The sequence below is a fragment of the Haliotis rufescens genome, unplaced genomic scaffold, assembly GCF_023055435.1.
Source record: "Haliotis rufescens isolate VD_foot unplaced genomic scaffold, xgHalRufe1.0.p SCAF_17, whole genome shotgun sequence".
In the NCBI taxonomy this organism is placed as follows: domain Eukaryota; kingdom Metazoa; phylum Mollusca; class Gastropoda; order Lepetellida; family Haliotidae; genus Haliotis; species Haliotis rufescens.
This window is the reverse complement of record NW_025963857.1, coordinates 8,094,589-8,121,266: the sequence shown is the minus strand read 5'-3', so window position 1 is coordinate 8,121,266 and position 26,678 is coordinate 8,094,589. Positions and strand designations below refer to the sequence as shown.

The 26,678-nt window shown below is 43.3% G+C and overlaps 1 protein-coding gene across 1 annotated transcript; it reads left to right on the top strand.

The window, feature by feature from the left end:
* The first annotated feature begins 4,578 nt into the window (after positions 1–4,578).
* Positions 4,579–19,944, top strand: LOC124135109 (ZP domain-containing protein-like). The gene is made up of 7 exons (XM_046500344.2): positions 4,579–4,722; positions 5,113–5,181; positions 13,983–14,976; positions 15,721–16,056; positions 16,810–17,037; positions 18,097–18,380; positions 19,238–19,944. Exons 4-7 carry the CDS (start codon positions 15,725–15,727, stop codon positions 19,387–19,389), a joined length of 996 nt encoding a protein of 331 aa, XP_046356300.2. The 5' UTR covers positions 4,579–4,722; positions 5,113–5,181; positions 13,983–14,976; positions 15,721–15,724; the 3' UTR covers positions 19,390–19,944.
* The last annotated feature ends 6,734 nt before the right edge of the window (positions 19,945–26,678 follow it).

Below are 26,678 nucleotides of genomic sequence, written 5' to 3'. Positions count from 1 at the left end.
AGTCCGGACCAGTACAAGCAGCCACAAAAAATTCCACAATACAATGGCGTGGCCTCTTTTATTTACATTCTGAACTGGTCAAATAACTTTGTTTTCGAGATCATCAAATGTAATGATAGAAAAAAAGAGTTTCAGCCATAGTCAAGTGGTCCTTCATTAACAATTCAGCTGTTGATGTTTGAACAAAGACACAGAATCCATGGATTAAATATGATATTTTCCGGGTCCAAATCCCTTCAGCGTCGTCCCTCCTCGGTTGTACAAATACACACGCCTGTTTAGACGTATCCTTGTATGAAAGAAAAAAAGTTGCAATATGACAATGATTTATCACAGGTGCACTCAACACATGTCCATTGCATCCGCTTGTGAAACGTGCAAAACAATAAACCGTATTCCCCGTTGGCATTCCGGGTCAGGATAGGTCCCAGAAGACATGTTTGTCACCCCGAGGAGAGCCAGGGGCAGGATAGGTCCCAGAAGACATGTTTGTCTCCCCGAGGAGAGCCAGGGGCAGGATAGGTCCCAGAAGACATGTGTGTCTCCCCGAGGAGAGCCCGGGGCAGGATAGGTCCCAGATCACATGTTTGTCACCCCGAGGAGAGCCAGGGGCAGGATAGGTCCCAGAAGACATGTGTGTCTCCCCGAGAAGAGCCAGGGGCAGGATAGGTCCCAGAAGACATGTTTGTCTCCCCGAGGAGAGCCAGGGGCAGGATAGGTCCCAGAAGACATGTTTGTCACCCCGAGGAGAGCCAGGGGCAGGATAGGTCCAGGAAGACATGTTTGTCTCCCCGAGGACACCCCGGGACAAGATAGGTCCCATAACACATGTTTGTCACCCCGAGGAGAGCCAGGGGCAGGATAGGTCCCAGAAGACATGTTTGTCACCCCGAGGAGAGCCCGGGGCAGGATAGGTCCCAGAAGACATGTTTGTCACCCCGAGGAGAGCCCGGGGCAGGATAGGTCCCAGAAGACATGTTTGTCACCCCGAGGAGATCCCGGGGCAGGATAGGTCCCAGAAGACATGTTTGTCTCCCCGAGGAGAGCCCGGGGCAGGATAGGTCCCAGAAGACATGTTTGTCACCCCGAGGAGAGCCCGGGGCAGGATAGGTCCCAGAAGACATGTTTGTCTCCCCGAGGAGAGCCCGGGGCAGGATAGGTCCCAGAAGACATGTTTGTCTCCCCGAGGAGAGCCCGGGGCAGGATAGGTCCCAGAAGACATGTTTGTCACCCCGAGGAGAGCCCGGGGCAGGATAGGTCCCAGAAGACATGTTTGTCTCCCCGAGGAGAGCCCGGGGCAGGATAGGTCCCAGAAGACATGTTTGTCTCCCAAAGGAGAGCCCAGGGCAGGATAGGTCCCAGAACACATGTTTGTCTCCCCGAGGAGAGCCAGGGGCAGGATAGGTCCGAGAAGACATGTTTGTCACCCCGAGGAGAGCCAGGGGCAGGATAGGTCCCAGAAGACATGTTTGTCACCCCGAGGAGAGCCCGGGGCAGGATAGGTCCCAGAAGACATGTTTGTCTCCCCGAGGAGAGCCCGGGGCAGGATAGGTCCCAGAAGACATGTTTGTCTCCCCGAGGAGAGCCCGGGGCAAGATAGGTCCCAGAAGACATGTTTGTCTCCCCGAGGAGAGCCAGGGGCAGGATAGGTCCCCAGCACGTGAAGATCCGGGGTAGAATAGGCCGTAAAAGGCGACTTTACCTGTCGAAAGAGGCGACTAACGGGATCGGGTGGTGAGGCTTGGCTTGGTTCAAGATGCATGTCATCGAATCCCAATTGTGTGGATCGATGCTCATGATGTCATTCACTGGATTGTCTGTGTGGTGAGATGCACTGGTTTACAGTAGCTCATATGTTAAGAAATCCACAAAATAATTACACAACATGGATGCCCACATCTGTTTCATCATTAAATCAGCACAGAATGTCTGTCGCTTGTGTATGAAATCTGATTGGACAGATATTTATAGGGTTCAAAACTTTGCTGTGGTGGCGAAATGGTTCCAGGTATTTTTATAACAACATGGAGAGATAATACACTGGATGATCGAGGAGGGGTAAAAATGCAGATTCCGAAGGGTGAGTAAGGAGTTAGGTTTAACGCCACTTGGAACAGTATTCCAGTTATATCACGGTGTGTCAGCTTCATGGGGAAGAAAAGCTCGAAGTTATTCATGTTTCGGACGTTTACAACTTTGATGAAACCCACGAGCACGGGTTTGGTGCTGACACACCTGTTAACATTATCGGACGAATCGGGATGCCGAAGAACAAACAATTAATTTGCTGTGGCCTTATAGACCTAATGACTGGTTGTTAATGTTATAGCTGAAATGCTTAAATACTCTTGACCTGATATTATGCCTCATCTGGTTAAATGTTTCAATCGAGTTTTTGATGTAGGGGTTTTTCCTTCTGTCTGGTACAAATTTAGTATTATTATGAGAATGAAAATAAACAATCCCGACAATTTCCGGGGTATACCTTTCACATGTATTTTTTGGTATAGCATTTACTTATGTCATCAATAATAGATTAACACATTGGTAAAACAGGAGAGATTTGATTCACAAGGGCTATTCGACTTTTGACCACATTTTCACCTTGTATGGAGTCACTGATACGTATTTATGCTGCAGAAAACTAAGTTGTCTGTGGCCTTTGTTGATTTGGTATTGATTTGAAGGTATTTGATTCTATAAACAGAGATAAATAGTGAAGTTGTTTGAAAAATCAGAGTGTTGGAAGAAAATGTTTGCCATTGTTAAATCGATGTTTACAAAAATTAATGTAAAATCATGTGTTTGCTTTGGTGATAAGTGACTTTTTAAATTGCCTCATTGGCTTACGCCAAGGATGTTATTTAAGGCCTATACTTTTCTCATTATTATGTTACATGTTGTTATATGTTGATTTAATGCAGTCTGGTAGACACGGCAGCCAGCTCTTCCCGGATAAAATAGATCTTTTCATGCTACTTTTTGCAGTTGATGTGATTTTGATGGCTGGTACTAAGGCTGGTCATCAGAAGCAGCTTGCCATACTTTCGGAATATTCAGATGAAATGAAACTTAGTGCTAATCTTGATAAAACAAATATTGTGAAATTTCATTGAGGTGGCCGAGCGGCCTCAAGGGCGAAATATTTTTTAAAAGGTGATTCAATTAATGTTGTGAATGAATACAAATATCTTGGAACACTGTTGACTACACACTGACTGAATAAGTCTGTAATAAACCTATATACCAGAGCAAAGAAGGCTCTGTTACAAGTCGAGTCTGTTATCCCTTATTAGAGTTACTTCCCCGAAAATGTATTGTAAATAATTTGAATCTAAAGTACAACCTGTTTTACTTTATGTAAAGAGTTCTTTACAATTGAGTAGGTTCATCTCGTTTGTAAACAGCTTTAGAATGTTGGTATGTCAACACCAAGTGATATGGTTTGAGGAGAATGCGGTACATTCCCATCGTATATTCTATCTTGCACTCCTTGGTTAAAGTTTTGGTGGAAAATAATAATGCCAGAACACCGTTTACCTAAGAAAGCTTACAACATGTTTGTACCTCTCGGGACAGTGATGAAGACAATCTTATTGAAATGAGAGTTAGAATGACCCTCTACATCATCTTTGTTGTCCATACATCATGCGTTTGTTTTACGAAATGAATTTTTACCTTGACTTTGTATCCCATAAAGTTTGCTATGTAACTCCGTTGTATATGGGCCTGTGGTCTTTCATACAATAAATAGTTGAATTGTGTTGACTTCGACACAACCGTAGTATCGAAAAATGGGATAAGAAGCCGGACCGTTGACAATTCAACACCTTTCCCAAATGAATCGGGGGTACAGGTGGCCCATCAGTCTAAGGCCCTGTTGTTGTTGTTGTTTGTTGTTTAACGCCGAACTCAGCAACATTCCAGCTATATGACGGCGGTCTGTAAATAATCGAGTCTGGACCAGACAATCCAGTGATTGACATCATAAGCATAAATCCACGTAATTGGGATACGATGACATGCATCAACCAAGTCAGCGAGCCTGACCACCCGATACCGTTAGTCGCCTCTTACGAATAGGTCCCCAGTAACGTATGCCAGTTATGTCAGAAAGAGGCGACCAAATGGATCGGTTGTCAGGCTCCGTCATTTACAGGTCGCCGTCATATAACTGGGATAATGCTGAGCACGGCGTTAATCAACAAACCAAAGAAGTAAACGTTTAAGACCTACAACCTCCAGGCTTTCCTCCCACACTAAGCTAACACGCCGCGATATAACTGAAATACTGTTCAAAACGGGGCTAACCCAAAGTCACCCACTCACCCGAAATGAAATAGTAAGCTTACATGTATGCGTGACGCGACTAACCAATATGCTTAATATCTATCCTTCTTTTTGTAAAAAAAATAGAAATATTACGATGAAAGACGCTCATTACAAACGGTTAACCACAGCAACATTATTCGCTATCCGGATCAAACGATAAAGGCCGATGTGACATTCTCGGCAGTATGTTGCAATATAAGTGTCCCAGTGTTATCTATAAATTCAGGGCTGGGCGACAAACGACGAATTGCGGAACATGTTTCGTCTTTGTATCCGTCCGCGAAGCAGAGATCCTTGTCACGTGACCTGTGTTTATATAGCCCGTGCCGCAACCAAAACCGGACTCAGACCAAACACTACCCTGCTACGCTAATGTATTCCAAGCCTACGGTAAGTCGCGCTTGCATGCCAACTGCATGGGATTATAATCTTTGAATGATTTCATTACCGCCTACATTACGCCTAGTTAGACCTAGGAACGCTGCAGCGTGCTTGCAGATTTGTTGAATTCCTTCCACAAATTGTTTATTGAATAATTTGTGAAAGGTTACGTTTCCATTTTGGGACTTGTTTTGTGTAAGTGATAAGTATATTATAGATGCTGGAGGGCAATGCCTCTCGCCCAGAAACGTCACTATTGTCTATATGCAGCTGTCATTTATTCTGCCGAGGTTGAATGGCATGTTTGCCCAAACCGCACCGTTATTTTATTTTCGCGCTTACGCAGCTGGGTAGGAAATCACTGAACTGACCTGTAATTTGATTGCATTTAATTTCCAGATGAGCCCGAAGTCAAACGCTTCAAGTGGGATATGCGCCTCTGCATCAACTGAAGTCTCCTCCTGTAAGGTAAACGGAATATCTTAGCAATATGTATATAGTTTAAGATTCTTATGTAGTTAGTAAGGATGAGATATGTGGATGAACACCATCTATATTACAATGTTGTAATTGTAATAAAGATTTTTTCATCCATATACTTTATCCTTACTCAGTACTCCAACTTCTAAAAGAGGTTATCTATATAGTCGTTTCACACAATTACTACAAGTTCTATTTTCCAAAATAATAACTTTTCTTTTTACTGCAATTCACTCAAGAAATACAATTAAACTCCGTTAATTCATATGTTGATAGGGGCGGTCGGGTAGCCTAGTGGTTAAAGCGTTCGCTCGTCACGCCGAAGACCCGGGTTCGATTCCCGACATGGGTACAATGTGTGAAGCCCATTTCTGGTGTCCCCCGCCGTGATATTACTGGAATATTGCTAAAAACGGCGTAAAACCATACTCACTCTTTCATATGTTGATAAAAAACTAAAATAATAAAGTTTTATTAAAGAAAGTAATGTTGTATTGATGAAAATGACTAGTATATGAATATTCTATATAAAAATAAATGTATCGAGAAGTCTATAATAATTAAAAAAATATCAGAACATATGTTTTTTCGTATGGAATGTAATTAAAAAAATAAATGAGAATCATCATTTGTTAACTTATGCAAATATTCATAAATAACTCTGGTTACCCCGCCGTAATATTGCTGGTATATTGCTTAAAGGGTCGTGTGTGTATATACAATTCGTATCAACCCGCGTTCAGGTTCTATATCTCCCAAGATAACCTCTGTCGCAATGCCGTGTTATCTTGACAAATGCGCACAGCCTTATCGGGAAGTTTCCTTAGATCACGAGAACACTATTTGCTAACTGTCATTGTTACATAGATATCATTTCCTGTCGTTTCTGAGCAAAGTCCAGACGTAGTGCAGCAGCAAAGACACTGTCGTCACGTCCAGGGACCCGTTCCACAAAGCGATCTTAGCCCTACGACTATCACGAACCTATGTCAAAGTATGGGAGTTACGATCGTCTTAGCGTTAAGATCGCTTTGTGGAACGAGGCCCGGTAAGAAATCGCGGGCACATGTGGCACAGTCGACTAAGGCGTTACAATTCGCTGTGCAGAGTTGCGCCATCCTTTGGTCCTGAGTTCGAATCCAAGATTCGCCCTGCTTGTGATTCTAGGTTTATCAGCTCAACATTGTATGAAATCTTTATAGCAAAAGAATTGCAACAGTGTTGCAAAAAATAGGTCTTGGATAGCTCCAACAATTAAACAAATAGATAAATCCCGTCTTGTTTACCGCATGAACACACAATGCCATTTAGAAAGTGGTCAAATGTAACAAATGTTATATTTGGGATAACACTTTCTGAGTAAAGTACAGATTCTCGTACTTTTTGGGGGTGAGTCCCGTCCGGGATTCGAACCCACACTGCCAGAGTGAGGCACCTAATCGCCAGCAAACATAGTCAGCGATCTAACCCACTCAGCCATCGAGGCTTCCACAAAATGAAAGCCCAACAACTGGTAGCCTAGATCACGTACTTTGTATACCCCTCTGACAAGTGTAAATTGGTGGAAGCATCGGTGGCTGAGTGGGGTTAGATCGCTGACTTTGTGTGCTGGCGATTAGGTGCCTCACTCTGCCGATGTGGGTTCGAATCCCGGACGGGACTCATCCCCAAAAAGTATGAGAATCTGTTCTTTACTCAGAAAGTGTTATCCCAAATATAACATTTGTTATTTACTGCAGTTAGCTGTTTAACGTCAATTGAAGGGGAACTGTAAACATAATGTGTAGAGTTGCTTCTGGGTTTTCTTATCTCAATAACTTTTATCATTTTCGTTTACATATATAATAAAGAAATGAAACTGAATTCGTTTACATATACACATACGACGTCTCTTCAGTTAGATGGACATCTATGTAATTTTCCCATGTTATAATGTGTATAATACCAGAATGAACGCTAAATAGGTTGCTCTTATATAAAATATATCTGTGGATACACATTTAATACTTCGCTGTAAAAGTACTTCAAATATAAGTAAATTGGAAGTAAGTGGTCATACCCTGAGAGCGCCAAACCGGCCATGTTATAAGAGTTATTGTATAGACTTTGAACCTACATACATATATACGGGCTATAATTAACACTTACACTATGGATTACAACTGCAGTTTGTAAGGCAGGTATAAATTGTTACTGTTCGCGTTTTATTATAGTCAGTATTATACGAGGAAATGGCCTTTAACGTTGATAGTGTCCTAATATATTTTTCAAATGTTCGACGAAACATACCTGGGATTGTCTCTTTTTTATGAAAGGAGTCTGTATGACGTATAACCGTCGCTCCCCAAACCAAATACAATGTGTCATTAGCACCTGGGAGTGTTTTCTATTGCCATGGTTTCTGCCATTCTAACACGAGCCATCGTCAAACCTATACTACTGCGATGTGCATACGCAATGAGATAGGTATGGCAACTACGATGTATTGTACCCTGGATAGAAACTGACACAACTTAAGGATTATTTAAGGCAGTCCCTCCCCAGAATGCAGACCAACGGTAAAGTGAATTGCGGTCTGTGGACAATCGAGTCTGGACCAGACAAACCAGTGCCTAGAATTTTTGATTTTTTTATAGAAAACAGTTTTATTTCAATCAAGTTGGGGACAAGTGATACTTGTACACATATTTGCACCCCCTGTCAAAAAAAGTTCACTACGGCCTTGCAAACCAGCGTCTGATAGCTTAGGCAACGATCCTCCCCATTGGGCGCCATGACATGCAATTAGACAATATAGTTCAAACCACACACACACACATTATATAAACACACATATGCATATATATGAATAAATATGATATGATATGATATATGATATGATATGATATGATATGATATGATATGATATGATATGATATTGAATACATTGATATACACACACGTGTGTGTGTGTGTGTGTGTGTGGCTGCTTGTACTAGTCTGGACTAATACCGATTTTATTGTGCTAGCCCACTGAGATACCATGCCACAGTTTAACATGAATACCCCACTCAGACACAGTATACTGACTCCGAGCCGACCAGTCCTTGTTTTAGCCCCTTCATGCATGATGAGCGCCAGACAGGGTAACTGAAAGTACCTTTTTTTAAGTTTTTGGTATCACGTGGCCAGGGATCGAACTCTGGGCGGACGCCCTACCACTAGACCACGGAGGCAGTCAAAATACTCGGAAATGCATCATATATATGTTGTCTGCAAGCAGTATGTTTCACCTGTCAGGTGCGTGTTTCAATCACTCAAAGTGACAGGTCATCAGCTGTAATCATCATTGTTTAACAATCGAGTAACTCCTTAGGTTAAAAACGGGACAAATGATAGATGGCTGTATGGTGCTGAGATGAATGTGTGCACGCCTCGACAGGGGAGAAAAAACACTGATATACTAGTAACACTCTTGAAATAAGAAGAAAACACCAAAGATTGAACATTTGACAAGTCGGTAGAACTTTGGCCTGTGAGGTCATCCATGCTCTCTGACATATATTGTGAAAAATGACATGATATTAGCTGTCGAAGCAACTGGCTTGACTGTATTTTTGAATTAGATAAACAATATTTGTGAAAAGCCCGGGCTTCATATAACCCACATGACATTGGTACAGTGTTGAAATGTGGTTGATCTGAGGTTAATAAGCTGAAAATCATAATTTCGCGAAAATTGAAACAATTAAGGAGCGATCCCTTGCAAGTGTCTGACAGACCCACAGTGACATCGGACCCGCAGCATTTCTCCCTATGTATGGAAAGGGTCTTCAATGTGGAGAAATTGGCCTGCTCTCGACACGGGATGAACCGGAGAACTCAGTCAGCGCCCTCTAGTATGCAACTCAGGTTGGGAACCCCTGAAGATCCGGATGAGAATAGGGGGCACGGGTGGCCCAGTCGTCTAAGGCGCCGCGATTCGCTGTGCAGAGTTGCGTCCCTTGGGCACGCCAGAAACCTATGATTGTGGGTTCGAATCCCGGTTCGCCCCGATTATGTTTCTAGGTTTGTCAGCACCATACCCGTGCTCGTGGGTTTCACCGAAGTGGTAAACGTCTGCGACCTGCATCACTTCGGGCTTTCCTCCCACGTTAAGCTGACACGCCTTGATATAACTGGAATACTGTTAAAAGAGGCGTTAAACCCAACTCACTCACACCGGATGAGAATAGGTCTTCAGCAACCCATGCTCGCTGTAACAGACGACTATGCTTGTAAGAGGCCACTAACGGGATCGGGTGGTCAGGCTCGCTGACTTGGTTGATGCATGTCATTGATCCCAATTGCGTGGATCGATGCTCATGATGTCAATCACTGGATTGTCTGGTCCAGACTCGATTATTTGCAGACCGCAGACCGTCATATAGCTGGAATATTGCTGAGTGCGGCGTTAAACAACAAACTCACTCACTCACTCACGTATAGCACATACAGTATGTATTCAATGAAGGTCAATGAAGGTAACATGCTTTTAATAAGTGATTTAGACACTTTAACGTATATATTAATGTATTCGAATGTAAAATGAATCTGGGCAGATGTTTCATAGTGGATATATTTTTTAGTGAAAACGTTTTATGTTTTTTACATATATGCACGACGTGAAGATTCCGGGTTATAATTGGTCTTCAACAACCCATGCTTGTCGTATGAGGCGACTAACGGGATCGGGTGGTCAGGCTCGCTTTGTTTGTTGTTTGACGTCTGTAAATATTCGAGCCTGGACCCGACAATCCAGTGATTGAAATCATGAGCATCGATCCATGCAATTGGGATACGATGACATGCATCAACCAAGTCTGACCATCCGATCCCGTTAGTCGCCTCTTACGACAAGCATAGTTACTTTTTACGGTAAGCACGGGTTGCTGGAGACCTATTCTAACCCGGATCTTCACGGGACGGCAGAACACTGATATTCAGTGATCCATTCATAAAATGTGTATCGCTATTATGCCTTTTACGCCCAATAGAAAATAGTTTGTTGGCAGTGGCGAAAAAAATGTTTGTTTTGTGTAAATACCCAAACGTCAAACTTTTTGTGTTAATAGTGAAAATGAATAGATTGCTTGATTGTGCTCAGTAAATAAATAGTTTGTTAGATACAGCTGGGAAAAAATATATTGTTCTCAAAACACACACACACGCACCATAGAAATTATATGGATGTCCGCTCACTGAAAGTCAATACAGTAAAGTAAGGTTATAACGAACTCAAAGGGACTACTAATGTTAGTTCGTTATAACCGTAATTCGTTATAAGTATATATATACAGCATGACTACAGCAAATAGTCGGGACCAAAAAAGTAAGTTCGTTATATCCGTCAGTTCGTTATAAGCGCGTTCGTTATAACCGTAGTTTACTGTATAGTCATTACATCGACCTGAGAGAATGGAGAACTAAGGTTTCTGACGGGTATGATGTTTGAATGGAGTTCTTTTCACGTCACCGACTCCCATGTTGCCACTGATGTACTACCACGGAGCATGGGTTTAAGGGGTAAAAAAAGACCCATCGCTATGTACGGGGGTGGCTGACACGTTCTGATCCTAGCTATGATGGACTGGTTGATGGAGATGGTTGCTGTATATTTTTTAACATAATCACCACCGAAGTCCACACACGTCTGACAACAATGCTGGAGTGCCTGGATCTCGCTGGTCCACACCTTTCGGCCAACAATGCTGGAGTGCCTGGATCTCGCTGGTCCACACCTTTCGGCCAACAATGCTGGAGTGCCTGGATCTCGCTGGTCCACACCTTTCGGCCAACAATGCTGGAGTGCCTGGATCTCGCTGGTCCACACCTTTCGGCCAACAAAGCTAGAGTGCCTGGATCTCGATGGTCCAAACACTTCTCCCAAAAATGCTGGAGTGCCTGGATATCGCTGGTCCACACCTTTCGGCCAACAAAGCTAGAGTGCCTGGATCTCGATGGTCCAAACACTTCTCCCAAAAATGCTGGAGTGCCTGGATATCGCTGGTCCACACTTCAGCAAACAATGCTGGAGTGCCTGGATCTCGCTGGTCCACACTTCAGCCAACAATGCTGGAGTGCCTGGATCCAAATGATCAACACACTTCTGCCATCAATGCTGGATTGCCAGGATCTCGCTGGTCCACACACTTCTGCCAACAATGCTGGAGTGCCTGGATCTCGCTGGTCCACACCTTTCGTCCAACAATGCTGGAGTGCCTGGATCTCGCTGGTCCACACCTTTCGTCCAACAATGCTGGAGTGCCTGGATCTCGCTGGTCCACACTTCAGCCAACAATGCTGGAGTGCCTGGATCCAAATGGTCCAAAAAAACTTCTACCGACAATGCTGGAGTGCCCGTATCTCGCTGCTCCACACACTTCTTCCAACAATGCTGGAGTGCCTGGATCTCGCTGGTCCACACCTTTCGTCCAACAATGCTGGAGTGCCTGGATCTCGCTGGTCCACACTTCAGCCAACAATGCTGGAGTGCGTGGATCTCGCTGGTCCACACTTCAGCCAACAATGCTGGAGTGCCTGGATCCAAATGGTCCAAAACACTTCTGCCGACAATGCTGGAGTGCCTGGATCTCGCTGGTCCACACACGTCTGCCAACAATGCTGGAGTGCCTGGATCCAAATTGTCCACACACTACTGCCAACAATGCTGGAGTGCCTGCATCTCGCTGGTCCACTCACGTCTGCCATCAATGCTGGAGCGCCTGGATCTCGCTGGTCCACAGTCTTCTGCCAACAATGCTGGAGTGCCTGGATCTCGCTGGTCCACACACGTCTGCCGACAATGCTGGAGTGCCTGGATCTCGCTGGTCCACACCTTTCGGCCAACAATGCTGGAGTGCCTGGATCTCGCTGGTCCACAGTCTTCTGCCAACAATGCTGGAGTGCCTTGATCTCGCTGGTCCACACACTTCTGCCAACAATGCTGGAGTGCCTGGATCTCGCTGGTCCACACACGTCTGCCGACAATTCTGGAGTGCCTGGATCTCGCTGGTCCACACCTTTCGGCCAACAATGCTGGAGTGCCTGGATCTCGCTGGTCCGGAGTCTTCTGCCAACAATGCTGGAGTGCCTGGATCTCGCTGGTCCACACACTTCTGCCAACAATACTGGAGTGCCTGGATCTCGCTGGTCCACACACTTCTGCCAACAATGCTGGAGTGCCAGGATCCAAATGGATAATCTTATGTATTTCATTAGTGGTGGCAGTGTCTTCATGATTTTGGATGATCTTCGAGGCTCTCTCTTCCCCTCGTGATCTCCGCTGCCAAATTCTCACCAGTGGCAAAGGAAGGGACGCCACCCCCAACAGTTGACACCATGTCCACATGGAAGGCTGTTGGAGTTTGCCCTTTCAGGATGAGTGAGTACGCCGCTTCTTCCAATATTCTACCAATGTCACGGCGGGGGACACCAGAAATGGGCTTCACACATTGTACCTATGTCGGGAATCGAACCCGGGTCTTCGGCGTGACGAGCGAACGCTTTAACCACTAGGCTACCCGACCGCCCCTTGGCGGTTGGAGATACTTGGTGAGAACACGGTAGAGCCAATTTTGTCCATTTTCATCAACAGAGAATATCTATAGTCTCTTTGATGCCTGCAGACATATGCTGCCTGGTTGTGTACTTGAAAACAGCCTGTCAGCGTGGGAAGTATTGTACATAATACAGGTAAACTGTTAAGGGTGTTCTATACATCCTTTGTAGATATAGTGGATGGTGCAAGGTGGGTATTAATACCCACCTTGCACCATCCACTATATATCCAGGGCTAGCATTTCGGTAAATCTAAACCCCTGGATCCATTCCTGTGGTTCTTGCGATCAGAAATTACCAGCCCTTGATTTTCAAAAACATTTTACCGACCAATCAAACGCCGACAAAAGGGAAATGGTAAGGGAGGGTTACTTGTAATACCTAACCTGTCCCGGAATAACACGAGTTGGTCACGAATGACCAAGAAACAAAAACCACCGCCAGTTTAATGGACGTAAAAACATCCTTTCACTCAAGAATTTTTAGGGCTTTGTTTTGCGTCTCAGTCAGTCTTTCAATGTTGACTTTCTCGCAAACTCGATCATAATCAATGGGACTGGCCACCCAACATTGAGGCTGGTTCGTAACTTACATTATGAATGGTACGTTAGACCTGGTAGCGTTGCCAATCAAATGGGCAAAAGGAATCAAGCGCGGGTAGTTTGAGATTGCGAGAACAACGGGAATTGATCCTGGGGTCTTTATATGGTCTTTATAGGAAGCAACAAGTCGATGGTCAGCCCCCTTGGCTGCCTGGAATCCCCTGGTCCCGGGATGGAATCCCCTGGTCCCGGGGTGGAATCCCCTGGTCCCGGGGTGGAATCTCCTGGTCCCGGGGAGGAACCCCCTGGTCCCGGGGTGGAATCCCCTGGTCCCGGGATGGTATCCCTTGGTCCCGGGATGGAATCCCCTGGTCCCGGGATGGAATCCCCTGGTCCCGGGATGGATTCCCCTGGTCCCGGGATGGTATCCCCTGGTCCCGGGATGGAATCCCCTGGTCCCGGGGTGGAATCCCCTGGTCTCGGGATGGAATCCCCGATTCGCCCTGATTATATATGTCAACACCGTAGCCATGTTCGTGGGTTTTACGAAATTGATAAACATCTACGACATGAGATTTTCTTTCAGTATGAAGCTGGCGAATAATAATAATTGATATACTTTCAAAGCGGCGTTTTTTAAACTCAACTCACTCACTCACTCTGTTTCAGATGACCTGCTCATCACCAGGTTGCGAGCGTGACTATAAGGGTCGGGAAACAAAACTGGTGAGTTATATATTTTCAGACTTTGCCTGGGCCACAGTGGACGATGAGCCAGAATGGACCAAGATGGATCACAATGGATATAGATCACTTGGATGGACCTTGATGGACCATGATGGACCATGATCCATGAATCGGAATGACTTGGATGAGGGTAATGTGGATCGATCAGTACTGGGAGTTATAAGTGTACAGTATCTGTTCAGGATAGATATCGTAAGTACGTTCTGGGTACGTATATCACCACATCCTCATCAACACCCCCATCCCATCCACCCACATCAGCATGTAGGGAACTAACCTAGACGCGTCCCTGGAACGGCTGTCCTGGAGAAGATGCGAACAGACACTAACACTGCGTCATCCGTAGCTCCATTGCTCACGTAGGGCCAAACAGGTTGCCGGGAGCTGATGTCGACGGAGCAGGATGCAGAGACGAGGGAGTGCCAGGATGCCGCAATCATCAAAGAAAGGACCCCTGGTCCTTTGCGTACATTTTGCAAATTTTCCCATATGTACTTTGAACCAATTATTCAAAATAGATGAAACACCACGTTCTCTTATAATGATTTTTCTATTTAAAAAATTACGCCAGACGCCTTTTTTAAACGTATATTTTTCAAATGAATGAGAGAAGTAATATTAGGTTTAAAAAGTCAATCAAATATAAGAGAGAACAAAGCAAGCACACAGAAGAGAACAACGAAGAAAAGAAACAAGGTTCATCTTACTCAATGGGGAAAGTTGCAAGTCTTTGTCTTTCAGGGGATCGTCTGCAGTGATCTGATCTTATGGGATCAAACACAAACTAGATTTTTTGAACGGATGCTCATGCGCCATGTGTCCTATCTGTGTTGACAGCTGTAAACGCCACCACCGTTGGTCCAACACCTCCCAGCTCCGGCACCGTCGAGAGGAAGGACATAGAATGCACAGCGGGGTGAGTACACGAATCGCATTCCAAGAATTAGAAGTGAGTGAGTTGGGTTTAACGCCGCTTTTAACAATATTCCAGTTATATCGCGACGTGTCAGCTTAATGTGGGAGGAAAACCTGAAGTGATGCAGGTCTCAGACGTCCCCCCAAGAATTAGGAAGGGTCATTGCAGCTGTGGGCGATTCAGCTTTCCCGTCAACCGTTTCGTTTCACACGCAGTTTCGTATTTCAGTATTTACCGGTCATGAATTACATGCCGTACACTTGATCGTTGGACAGTCTTACCGACGACCCATGCAGGGTACCCGGATGAATGTCTTCATATAAGCTCCAATTAATATTGCTATTTGCTATTATATGTTTTATATATTGATTATGAATATAAAGTAACGGGATTGGGTGGTCAGGCTCGCTGACTTGGTTGAGGCATGTCATCGTATCCCAACTGCGTGGATCGATGCTCATGATGTCAATCACTGGATTGCCTGTTCCAGACTCGAAAATTTACAGACCGCCGTCATACAACTGGAATATGGCTGGGTGCGTCGTTAAACAACAACAAACAAACAAAAAAATGTATTGACATAAGCTTTTTAGCTCCATAATTCTTTCTTATGGCTGACACAGTGCCGAACATAAATATTTGAACTCACTCATGACATAAAGTTCAAATTAGTTTCACAAATCTAAAATTTAGAACTTAGATAAAGGTTTATTTTTGAAAAAAAAAAAAAAAATTGTGTGGCAGCACCATGGACATCCACATCCCCCGGACTCTGCTCCCCACCCACAACGTGACCCTCCGTGACCCCACCTGCGTCGTCCCCTCCAACGGGACCCACCTCGTCATCAGCATCTCCTTCAACCAGTGCGGCACCACCGTCAGCTTCAGCAACGACACAGTCGTTTTCAGCAACGAGCTCGTCGCCACCGTCATCCAGGCATCCCACCCCTCCAGCATCGTCGACTACGGTCTCAGCAAGGACGATCAGCGAGTATCTCTCGAGTGCGTCTACAAAAGACATAGTAGCGTGGAACTGGACTATATGCCAATGATGAGAGCGGCGCACTTTTATGAAAAACGGTAAGCGCTGAATAAAGCATGTGCTCCTCTGTCGCAAGGGTCCCATTCTTTAATATTCAGTACTTTCTGAAGAAAAAAACAAGTCGATGTTTGCAATAATCGTCACAATTTGAAAATTCATGTAAATGTCTCAAGATGTGGCAATACTAGATACAATTCGTTTGTGAAAAAACAATTGATGATGTCAAAATTTGGTGATGGTAGGTGAAATGGGGTTTAATATCGCGTCAAAGATTATTGCACTCATATAGCGACGTGCGTGCACGTGTGTGTGTGTGGCTGACATTGGCCTCAACAATGAGTGAGTGAGTAAGTTAATATTTAAAGTCACATCGGCAATATTTCAGCCATATCGTGACCTCAACAATGAATTTCAATGGTTTCGGTGTCCATAGAAGTAGAACTTTGACAATTTGAACGTTTACTCTGGATGCATTGATAAGTATGATTAGTGACTGAGATTATTTTTAGCAGAAAATAACGAAAGGGTTAATTTTTTTATCAAGATGGACCCATGCAAGTGAATACTGACTTTTCAGGTCCTTGTAGATTGATATTCAGTTGCTAAATCTTCATATTTTAAAAACGCTTTGTTCTCGATTTGTACCCGACTTTCCGCTCTCCGGGCGGATGCTCTACCACTAGACCACGGAGGCGGCCCTGTCAAAACTAAAATTTACAACAAATATTAAAGATTAAGAATCGCAATGCAGCTTTATGTAGTTGTTCACCTTGTCGTGGCTCTATTTGAAGGTACGGTAACCTGGACTTCGCAGTAAAGCATTATACCGATGAACAGTTCACCACGGAAATTGCCAACACCGACATCCCTACCGGCGTCAACCTCAACACCGAAATCTTCATCGACCTGGTCGTGGATCAGCATCAGACCAAGGACATCGGCATCTACGTCCCGAGCTGCTTTGCCACGCCCACACCCTCGCCAACCGACCCACTCTTTTATCCGCTCATTAGGTCAAGGTAAGGAAAGATTAGTACGGATAACACAATGTCTGATCTTCCCTTATAAGGTGAGGGTCATTCAAACAGACGACCAATTAAACGCGCTCTTAGAATCAGGCGAGACATTGTCATCTACGTGTTTTGTGATCTGTCTTCATCCAGTAAAAAAGATCTGAGGACATCCCATTACGGGTTACGTCAGACCGACCTTGCGCGAACTTTGACCGACCAATAGAATGACCAATCAGAAGGCAGCTTTCTCGTGCTTTACGGCACTAATTTCAAATTGGCGACTACGCTTCGAAACATATTTTGACAAATTCTCGATTACAAATTTGAAACCTGAACAAAAGAACATTCTGGAATGGCTAATAGATGGACTAGATTGTATGGATTCAGTCGTTAAACCTGTAACTATCGTTCGGAATACCCCGTGTTAAAGTTTTCGAGGTTGTATGATTAGAAATCACATTCCGACCGACACTTTCATGATCTGGTAAGAGACGCTCTCATTGGTCGGATGAAAGGTCGTTCTGACGTGACCCCTAATGGGATGTCTTCAGATCTTTGTTTAGCGGTAGCGAGAACTAAGGTCTGGTTTTAATGAGATTGGGGCAGGACATGCTTACCCTTTCGCGAACACATGGTGTAATCACCGGTTTTCAGTGATCCAATCATTTAATTTCAGGGCGGTCGCGTAGCCTAGTTGTTAAAGCGTTCGCTCGTCACGCCCAAGACCCGGGTTCGATTGGGTACAATGTGTGAAGCCCGTTTCTGGTGTCCCCCGCTGTGACATTGCTGGAATATTGCTAAAAGTGGCGTAAAACCATACTATGTGACTCACTCATATAATTACATCGCTATTTTAACTTTAACGCCCTATGGGGTTTTGGGGGATAATCAAGAGTAGCTATTCTTTGGCGTTAACGGGTTTTTTTCAAGGTCAGCCAAGTCACACATTGTGGCTATCCCATTATTAATCGGCTCACAAGTTTTGATTGTAAGGTACCTATTCCGACCCTCAATCCAGACAATGTTGTATTGGCATCCAACTGAAACACATTTAATCATTTCCAGCTGCCCGGCCCAGGCCGACGTGAGAAGATTCACTGCGCCAGACATCAACGAGTTCCGGTTCAGCTTCCTGGCTTTCAAGTTCACGCGGGCCCCCATGCAGAAACCCCACGCCTCCATGCCCGCAGTGCCCATGGTGTACATTCACTGTCAGGTGTCGGCGTGCCCGAGAGGAAACTGTACCTCGTCCTGCAACAGCGCCAACGGCGGTCGTATGAAGAGAGCGGCGTTGGGAGAAAGCTCCCACCTAATCTCTTCTGGTCCATTCTACTTGAAAACTGACGAAAGTGAGTACAGTCTTTAAAAGCTGATAACTTTTTGACCAATTAGTTTTTACTCTAGGGTTTCTATTTTATTGGGTTATTCCATTGGGTAACCAATATGTTTTCACTCATCTATTCATCACTCTATTGGGTATTTCCCCAAAAGAGTGAACATTTTAAGATGAAGTAATGAAGTAATGTTTTTGATGTATATAACTGTTCTAAATATATGAGCTTGACTCAGTAAATTAGCTCGGACATTGGCTCATTTGTATGCTGTTATATACATTGAGTTCTTCATTTCATTTAAAGTTAATTGAAAGTAATTGGGTTGTAAATTTTTTATTTTTTATTTTTATTATTATTATTATTATTATTATTATTAATTTTTATTTTTTTAAATTTTATTTTATTTTTATTTTATTTAATTTTATGTTTGTTTGGTTGTTTTTTCTTTTTTTGGGGGGGGCTTATCTGTAGCCCTGGTGACTCTTTGAAAGCCGATACACACAGACCTTATTACAGTAAATGTTCCCGAGTATTCAATGTAGTGTAATGCAATAATTTATAAAAATCAAAATGTTTTGACTGACGCCCCTTTGAACAGTATTTCAGTTATATCACGGTGCGTCAGCTTAATGTGGAAGGAAAGACCAAAGTGAATCCATCTGTATGGTTCTGACATACCCAGATACATAATCGGGGCGAATCGGGATTCGAACCAAGGAACATAGGTTCTGGTTCGTCTAAGGGAAGAAACTGAGCACAGCGAACTGTAGCGCCTTAGATTACTGGGCCACCGGTCACACTCACTCGCTCATTGTTTGATGTTTTCCTGATACCTGAACGATCACATTAATGTTATCACGTGTTCTCAACAGGCACGACAGGATACAGCAGCATCGTTGTAGCCGTCACCATGTCAGTGGCGGTCGCAGCTACTGTAGTTGCCATGGCAGCCATCGTAGCTTGGAGAAGAAGCGCCTCCAAGCTGTCAGCATACAAGAGCCTACGCCTGAATATGGACTCGTAGATTTTTTTTCGAATATTTTTCTTTTATGCTTTTATCCTTCAGTTGAAATATATTAATCAGAGAACTTTTTAAAATAATTGCATTATCGTCATATTACCATTATCAATTTGTTCATATATTCTACATGTATCTAAAATTATTTGATACCTATTTTGGGCAATGATCTTCAAAGAACTTCTCTTTCGGCTTCATTTTGGATTATTTTAAGTATTGGAAGAAAATATTTAAAACGGCTGCAATAAGATATGAAATTATTAAATGTCTCAGATCGACTTTCTCGTGTTTGTTTTTTTAAATTGTATTTTATATACATTTGTTTTGTATCCGATTATAAGCTTGAAATAATTTTTAAGAAATCATTTATTAAAAGCTTACCCTTATAAACGAATATTATGCGAAGAATGATTATATTAATGATCTGCTTAAGTTTTACCTTGAATGTTTTCTCGTTGATTTTTCTTAATATTTTTATATTCACATAGATTACTGGTACGTACGTATTTTTCGCTAGCACCAATTTTGTATAATCATTTAATAAACATCTTTCTCAAGAAATATTGTTTGCTTTCTTTTTCCTATTCATGAGTTAGTTTTTGTTTGTCGCTACACGCAGTAGAACTCAAGCTATATCACGGCGGGCTTTGAATATTCGATTCTAAACCAGTGGTTGATAGCATGAGCAACGAACTGCGCCATTGTGGTACGACCACACACATTCAGCCCTGTGACACAGCCTTACCAGCCAGTCTCGTGTACGTGTAATATCTCCTACTGCATAAAGACCCACGTGGATAGTGGTTAGAGCGTCCACCCGGAGAGCGGAGGTCGGTGGTTTTATCCCCTGGCCGCGTACCAAAGTACGATTGTTAGTTCTTGTTGTTACCCTGCCTGGCGTTCGGCATTAAGTGATAAAACGAGGACTGGTCATCTTCCCGAGGTAAGGGAGTTAACTGACCATACACGTCCAGTTTCCACCTTGCCGAACTAGGCTGTAATTCCGGAGTTACATTTTATTACAAAATAGATCTTGATTATCGATCAGATCGTTTTGACTTGGCGCCGCTATTTGTTTGAAGCAAGTGCAGGTGATATGAGAGCTGGAATCTGATTGGTCAATAGGAGGGACATAGACGGGACATAACTCTTAATAGCCACTGGTGGCACTACGATCGAGACTGGAAATTCAAGCCTAGTTCGGACAGGTTAGAAACTGGACTTTTATAGTCAGTTAAGGCCCTTGCCTCGGGAAGATCCTCGGGAATCCATGTTAAACTGCGGCATGGTATCTCAGACTAGTCAGTGGGCTAGCTCTATCAAATCGGCAGGTACGGACTAATACAAACGCACGCACACGCGCACACACAGGCCATACCCCACCTGTACTGAATAAAGACTGAAAAGTGTATTCACATAAAACTACTGAACTGGGGTCTTGGAATTAGCCAATGGGGTAAATGTCTGCTACACTTTGGAATTCGGATTATTCCTGTGTGGCGTGTCACATTTAGTCAGCCCATGCATGGACTTGCCTGATATTAAAGCAATGTGAGCAGGAGGTCACGCGAGAAAGCGCCGTGTGTAAAGCGAGAGTTCATTGGTCTGAGTACTAACTCTCGCTGTCACTTGATTTGTTGGTTATAAATAGAAAACTCGCTGCAAAGTACCCGGATGTAGTCACGAGTGGCGAAACAACGTAGTTTATCATACCTCCATGTTAGAATGATGTGATCTTGATAAAATACTTTATCATTCCTCCACGTCAGAATGACGAGTTCTGATTGGCCCTTATTATCTTGATAAAATACTGTGTAACCCGCCTTGGAGGGGAATACATTTCTTAGCGGGCGATAAATCTCGTATAACCCGCAAGGGGCAATGCAGGCTGCACGTGTATTTCTGAGAACAGTATAAATCCCGAATTATCCGCTTAAAAGCAAAAAGCCGCACGCGTTTACCCCCGAGTCAATGGAAGTCACGTGACATAGCACAAGTTGACCTCAGCTCAGTCGAACAGCTGTTTTCTATCAATTTTGAATTTGTGTTAATTCTTTTCCAATGTCACATTAAAATATGTCGGTAAGATAAATTCGTTGCAAAAGGATCACTCGGGGCACATTGGTTTTTTATACCAAACTCGGGACGCATAAAACAGAGTGATCCTGCTACAACTTATAATGTACCCCGCCTTGCAGGGAAATAAATTTTTCAGCGGGAAATATATATCCTTTAAATACCGCCACGAACAAAACAGGCTGCACGTGGATTTCTGAGAGGCGGAATAAATTCCTTATACCCCACTTCAAAGCAAAAAGCCACACGTTTTTTTCCGAGTCAATGAAAGTCACGTGAATTTGTTTTAATTCATTTACAATGTCATATTAAGACATCGTTGTTGCAGGGTCACTCGGGGTACATGGGGTTTTATGCGTTCCTCGTTAGGTTTATACCACTCACCTCCGGCACGCGGTATAAAACCTTATGCTGGACGCATAAACCCCATCTACCCCTCGCGATCCTGCTACAACTTATAGTATACATGCCCGTATAAGTATTGGCGCCGTGGAGGGGTAGATGGTGAGAGAAACGTTGAGATATGGAGACACAGACTACGTGATCCCGATCCCATCATTGGGTTGGGATATGGAGACATATACTACATGATCCAGATCCCATCATTGGGTTGGTCTTCTCGTGTACTCTATCTCATTACTCAGACGCCATTGTTGGTTTTGTTTATTAATGCATTTTACAAGGGCGCGATAGTGTGGATCTATTCCACGTCATAACCCATCCCCTACCTGACCTTCACCCCGCCCCCGGCCGTATATGACGGTCCTATCCCATTTGTCAGACAGGTCAACAGGGAAGGGCTGTGGTGAATAGCTTGTCCACCTAATGTTACAATGGATCAGCCCAGATTCGCTTAGAGAATCTCAGTTAACACGCCGTTTTATTCATATCTTAAATCATTGGTATAATTTTGCCATATCATATTAAAAGATTTATATCATAAACTGAAAGCCAAAAGAAACTTTATCACAGTTTTAAATCACTCCAGTTAAAAAAACACAAAAGATAGATGCGTGTATAGAAGATAGAAGATAGAAGTAAATGTATTAAAAAGATCAAAATCTCAACGAAATCAACATTTAAAATGGCAGTCATACAGCATCCGATATTGGCATGACAGTTGCCCGAATTGTGTGGGGTAGCAAAAGCAAGCTGTCAACGTAGCTGACAAAGAACACGCATCTAAAATCGCTCAAGTTCAATGATACGTCACATTAATAGCGTATATGACCACTCCCTGCTACAAGACACGCTGAAACCTTCTGCGGCACAGAAAATGTCTGATGACGTCACGTGGGATCCGTCGCCATTCTTCTTGGAGGGCCTGGATCAGTTCTTGTCGGTTGGCGAGAGGATGTGGTCGCTGACGAACACGACGAGCCATGGCATTCCAGAGGTGTTCTATGGGGGACATGTCTGGGGAGCGTGCAGGCCACAGCAGCACGTTGACGTACGATTCGGGCTGTTTGGGGTCTGGCGTTCTCTTGCTGATAAAGGACACTATGTGGAAGCTGTGAAATGGTAGGACAATCGGAAAAAGAATGCCATCTTTGTAACGCCGAGATGTCAAATTTCCGTTAACGATGATCAGTAGTGTTCTCTCCTGTCAACAAATTCCTCCCCACACCATAACACCCCCATCAACCATACGGCACGACCACCTGAATGCAACTTGCCGCCGTTCGTTCTCGGTAAACACGCCGTCTTCCATCAGCTCTGAACAGACAGAAGTGGCTTTTATGAGTAAAGACAACCCTCTGCCAATCACGTCGCTGCCAACCACGTACAGTCCAGACCCAATCTCAATCTCTGACAACGATGTCCTCAATGTTAATAACTGTCCTCTGTAAGGTCTGTAAGCCCTAATTTCCTGAGCCCTGTGTCGCCTGGCCACTGCCTGTCGACTAACCGTATACCCTGAGGCATTCGTCTCTGTAAGGAATCGATTCCGGAGATGCAAAGTACGCAAGTACCGATCTTCATTGGGCGTAGTTACCCTGTGTCTGCCTGTTCCTGGCCTGTTTGATGTCTGCCTGTTCTATCTGGAAGCGCTGTGGCATTGCTGTGGTAGTTGTTTATCAGTGTGAGTGTATGACATGACGTCCGTATCATTTATATACTCTTATTGCATGTGTAGGTTTTTTTCCACTTTTTCGAATTTTCTAAAACAAAACAAAAACCGTGCCCTGGACGTGTATCACTTTCTGCATAGAGCATTGTTGGGTTTGGACAATATCTTTTGCATTGACTTACTTTGAACTTGTATTGTTTATTTTTTTGCAATTTCATTTTTATAGGGGAAGAGTTACTTTTAGCCGTCAGTTTACTTTCAAATAACGGCCCTTTTTAAATATATTTTTATCTGCTTAACACTTTCAATTACAAATATATCTGTATATTTTGTAAAAATATATCCGAGCCTAATAGAACTTTTAGACTAAACTTATATTAATAATAAAAATAATTCACTAGATAACCCAATGGTTGAATAAGATTGAGTTAAAGTTTAGGTTAATGCTCGTTTTTATATTAAATTGACCTTTATTAGATGATCAAACAGGTTATATTTACCAAAGAATTTACTTTGACAAGAAATTGAGAACACTCACAGAAAGGAACTAAATATTAAATATATAATAATGTTCGGATATTCCGGAGCCATTCACGATGTCACAGTCCCATCAACCCTTAGGTCTGAAGTAGTCACACTTGACTGTCCCTTGAAGTACGGCGTCCCCCGGATGAAGTTTGGGAAGATGAGGGTGTCAGGCCATGACAGTACCTATGAGTGTCAGTGTGGCTCTCAGTACGAACTAACACCGCGACAAAAGAAAGTATACACCCCTGCTTGATGGTGGTGGTGAACCATTATCAAACAAGAAATGGTTATTCGATGGTTACGGTGGCCCATAAGGGACATGGAGTCTGTTTTTCAATATTTTGATGTTTCACTTACTGCCGTATCGAAACCTTTTTCAAATTAACACGATTTGTCATACAAAAATGTGATAAATCGTGTATAAAAACAACCGAAAACATGGAATTGTGTTAATTTGCAAAAGGTTACGATAAAAGTAAGTGAAATATCAAAATATTGAAAAACAGACTCCATGTCCCTTATGGGCCACCGTAGATGGTGATGTATTTCACACGGGTATCATGGTTGTGTTTTAGACCTTAAGTTTTCAGTGTTTCCGTAACTGATTTTAGTCGAGTAACATTTTGATAACGTTGTTTTGGCAAATCTTTTTGTCAAGTGTATACTTTCTTTTGCCCGAGAGTATAGAATACGTTCACAGCTATTTGTTCGTGTCATATCGCTGTAACTATTATCAATTATATATAGGACAACAATTATTCGTATCATTACGTATTTTTTATAATCGTTTCATATTGAAATTGTCAATTGTAATAATATATATTTTATGCGAGAGTGGGGTTAGGCTTAGCGCACCTGTGGCGGATCTAGGTCTTAAAGAAGGACACAATAATGCTTCCTTGTCTGTGCATATACAGTGACTACAAGAAAGGGACGGTGGGTAGCTTTGTGACCGACACGTCGCTCTTCACACCGAGACCTGGGTTCGATTCCTCACGTGGGTACAATGTGTGTATCCCATCATGGCTGTCTGCCGCGATATGGATAGATTATTGCTAAAAGCGGCGTAAAACAAAACTCGCTCATATTTTCTCTATTACGAGCTGGGTATTCAGGTAAGGTTTTAAAGAAAAAAAGAGTGAGGTTGCTTGGTTTAACGCCGCTTTTAACAGTATTTCAGTTATTCACGCGCGTGAGCCTTGTTTTTGACGCAAGCCTGTGATGACGTCACGTGGTATCTAATAAGGACCGGTTTAGTTACAGTTTATGATTATTCCTCGTTATACAGTAAACTACGTTTATAACGAACACGCTTATAACGAACTGACGGATATAACGAACCTACTTTTTTGTCCCGACTATTTGCTGTCGTTATGCTGTTGATATGCTTATAACGAACTACGGTTATAACGAACTAAAATTAGAGGTCCCTTTGAGTTCGTTATAACCGTAGCTTATTGTATTTTAATACCATATACAGTAAACTATGGTTATAACGAACACGCTTATAACGAACTGACGGATATAACGAACTTACTTTTTTGGTTCCGACTATTTGTTGTGGTTATGCTGTGTATATGCTTATAACGAATTACGGTTATAACGAACTAACATTAGTAGTCCCTTTGAGTTAGTTATAACCGTAGTTTACAGTACATACCAAACTAACGCGTCCCTTCTTGTCACTTCTGATATCTGATGGGGGCACGGGTGGCCCAGTCGTCTTAGGCGCCGCAATTCGCTGTGCAGAGTTGCGTCCCTTGCACACGCCAGAAACCTATGATTGTGTCCCGATTATGTTTCTAGGTTTGTCAGCACCATACCCGTGCTCGTGGGGTTCACCGAAGTGGTAAAGGTCTATCATGAATTATAAGTAGGCATTTTAGTGACGCTCCAATCATTTGTGTGCATCGCCTTGCTTGCGCGCATTGTATGCCAAGGGAGATAATAAAATGCCGCGTTTCGAGAAGCATGGGTGACGTCGTGTTGCCAGAGCGTGTATCGTGTATGACGATATTACAATATGGACCGGGTCTAAAACTAAGTCAACTAAAATGTCCGTGCTCAGAGTAAATACGGTACTCACGTTCAAAACACCACGATTTTAAGTTGAATGCCTCGTCAATTATGTTCTTTAAAGTATGTACAACTGAGATACTTAATTATGCGATCGTTTCAAACCAGATTATGAATGTTTGTCAACACCATACCGAGCTCATAAATATCACTAAATTGGTAAACGTCTAGGACGTGCATGACTTCGGTTTTGGCAGCTGATTGACATACATCAACCAAGTCAGCGAGCCTGACCACCCGATCCCGTTAGTCTCCTCATACGACAAGCATAGTCGCCTTTTAGGGCAAGCGTGGTTTGCTGGAGACCTTTTCTACCCCGGAACTTCACGGGTCTAACTTGTATGTTGTGCATTGGTCAGAGATGAAACCTTAATGAAATGGAAATAATAAGGTTTATAAATAGATGAAATGTTGATTGCGGCTTGGCATAATATTCACTCACACACGTGTGGGGTATATATATATGCGTTCGAGCATGTGCGTGTAAAAAGATATTGTAACCATTCCCAAATGGGTATGTGTTATTTTTAAAGGAAACAACCAC

Excerpts from the sequence above, each read along its gene's own strand:
- LOC124135109 (XM_046500344.2), top strand. The coding sequence starts at position 15,725 with ATGGACATCCACATCCCCCGGACTCTGCTCCCCACCCACAACGTGACC. Across the intron at positions 16,057-16,809 it reads GCGCACTTTTATGAAAAACG|GTACGGTAACCTGGACTTCG; the intron begins GTAAGCGCTGAA and ends CTCTATTTGAAG. Across the intron at positions 17,038-18,096 it reads TATCCGCTCATTAGGTCAAG|CTGCCCGGCCCAGGCCGACG; the intron begins GTAAGGAAAGAT and ends AATCATTTCCAG.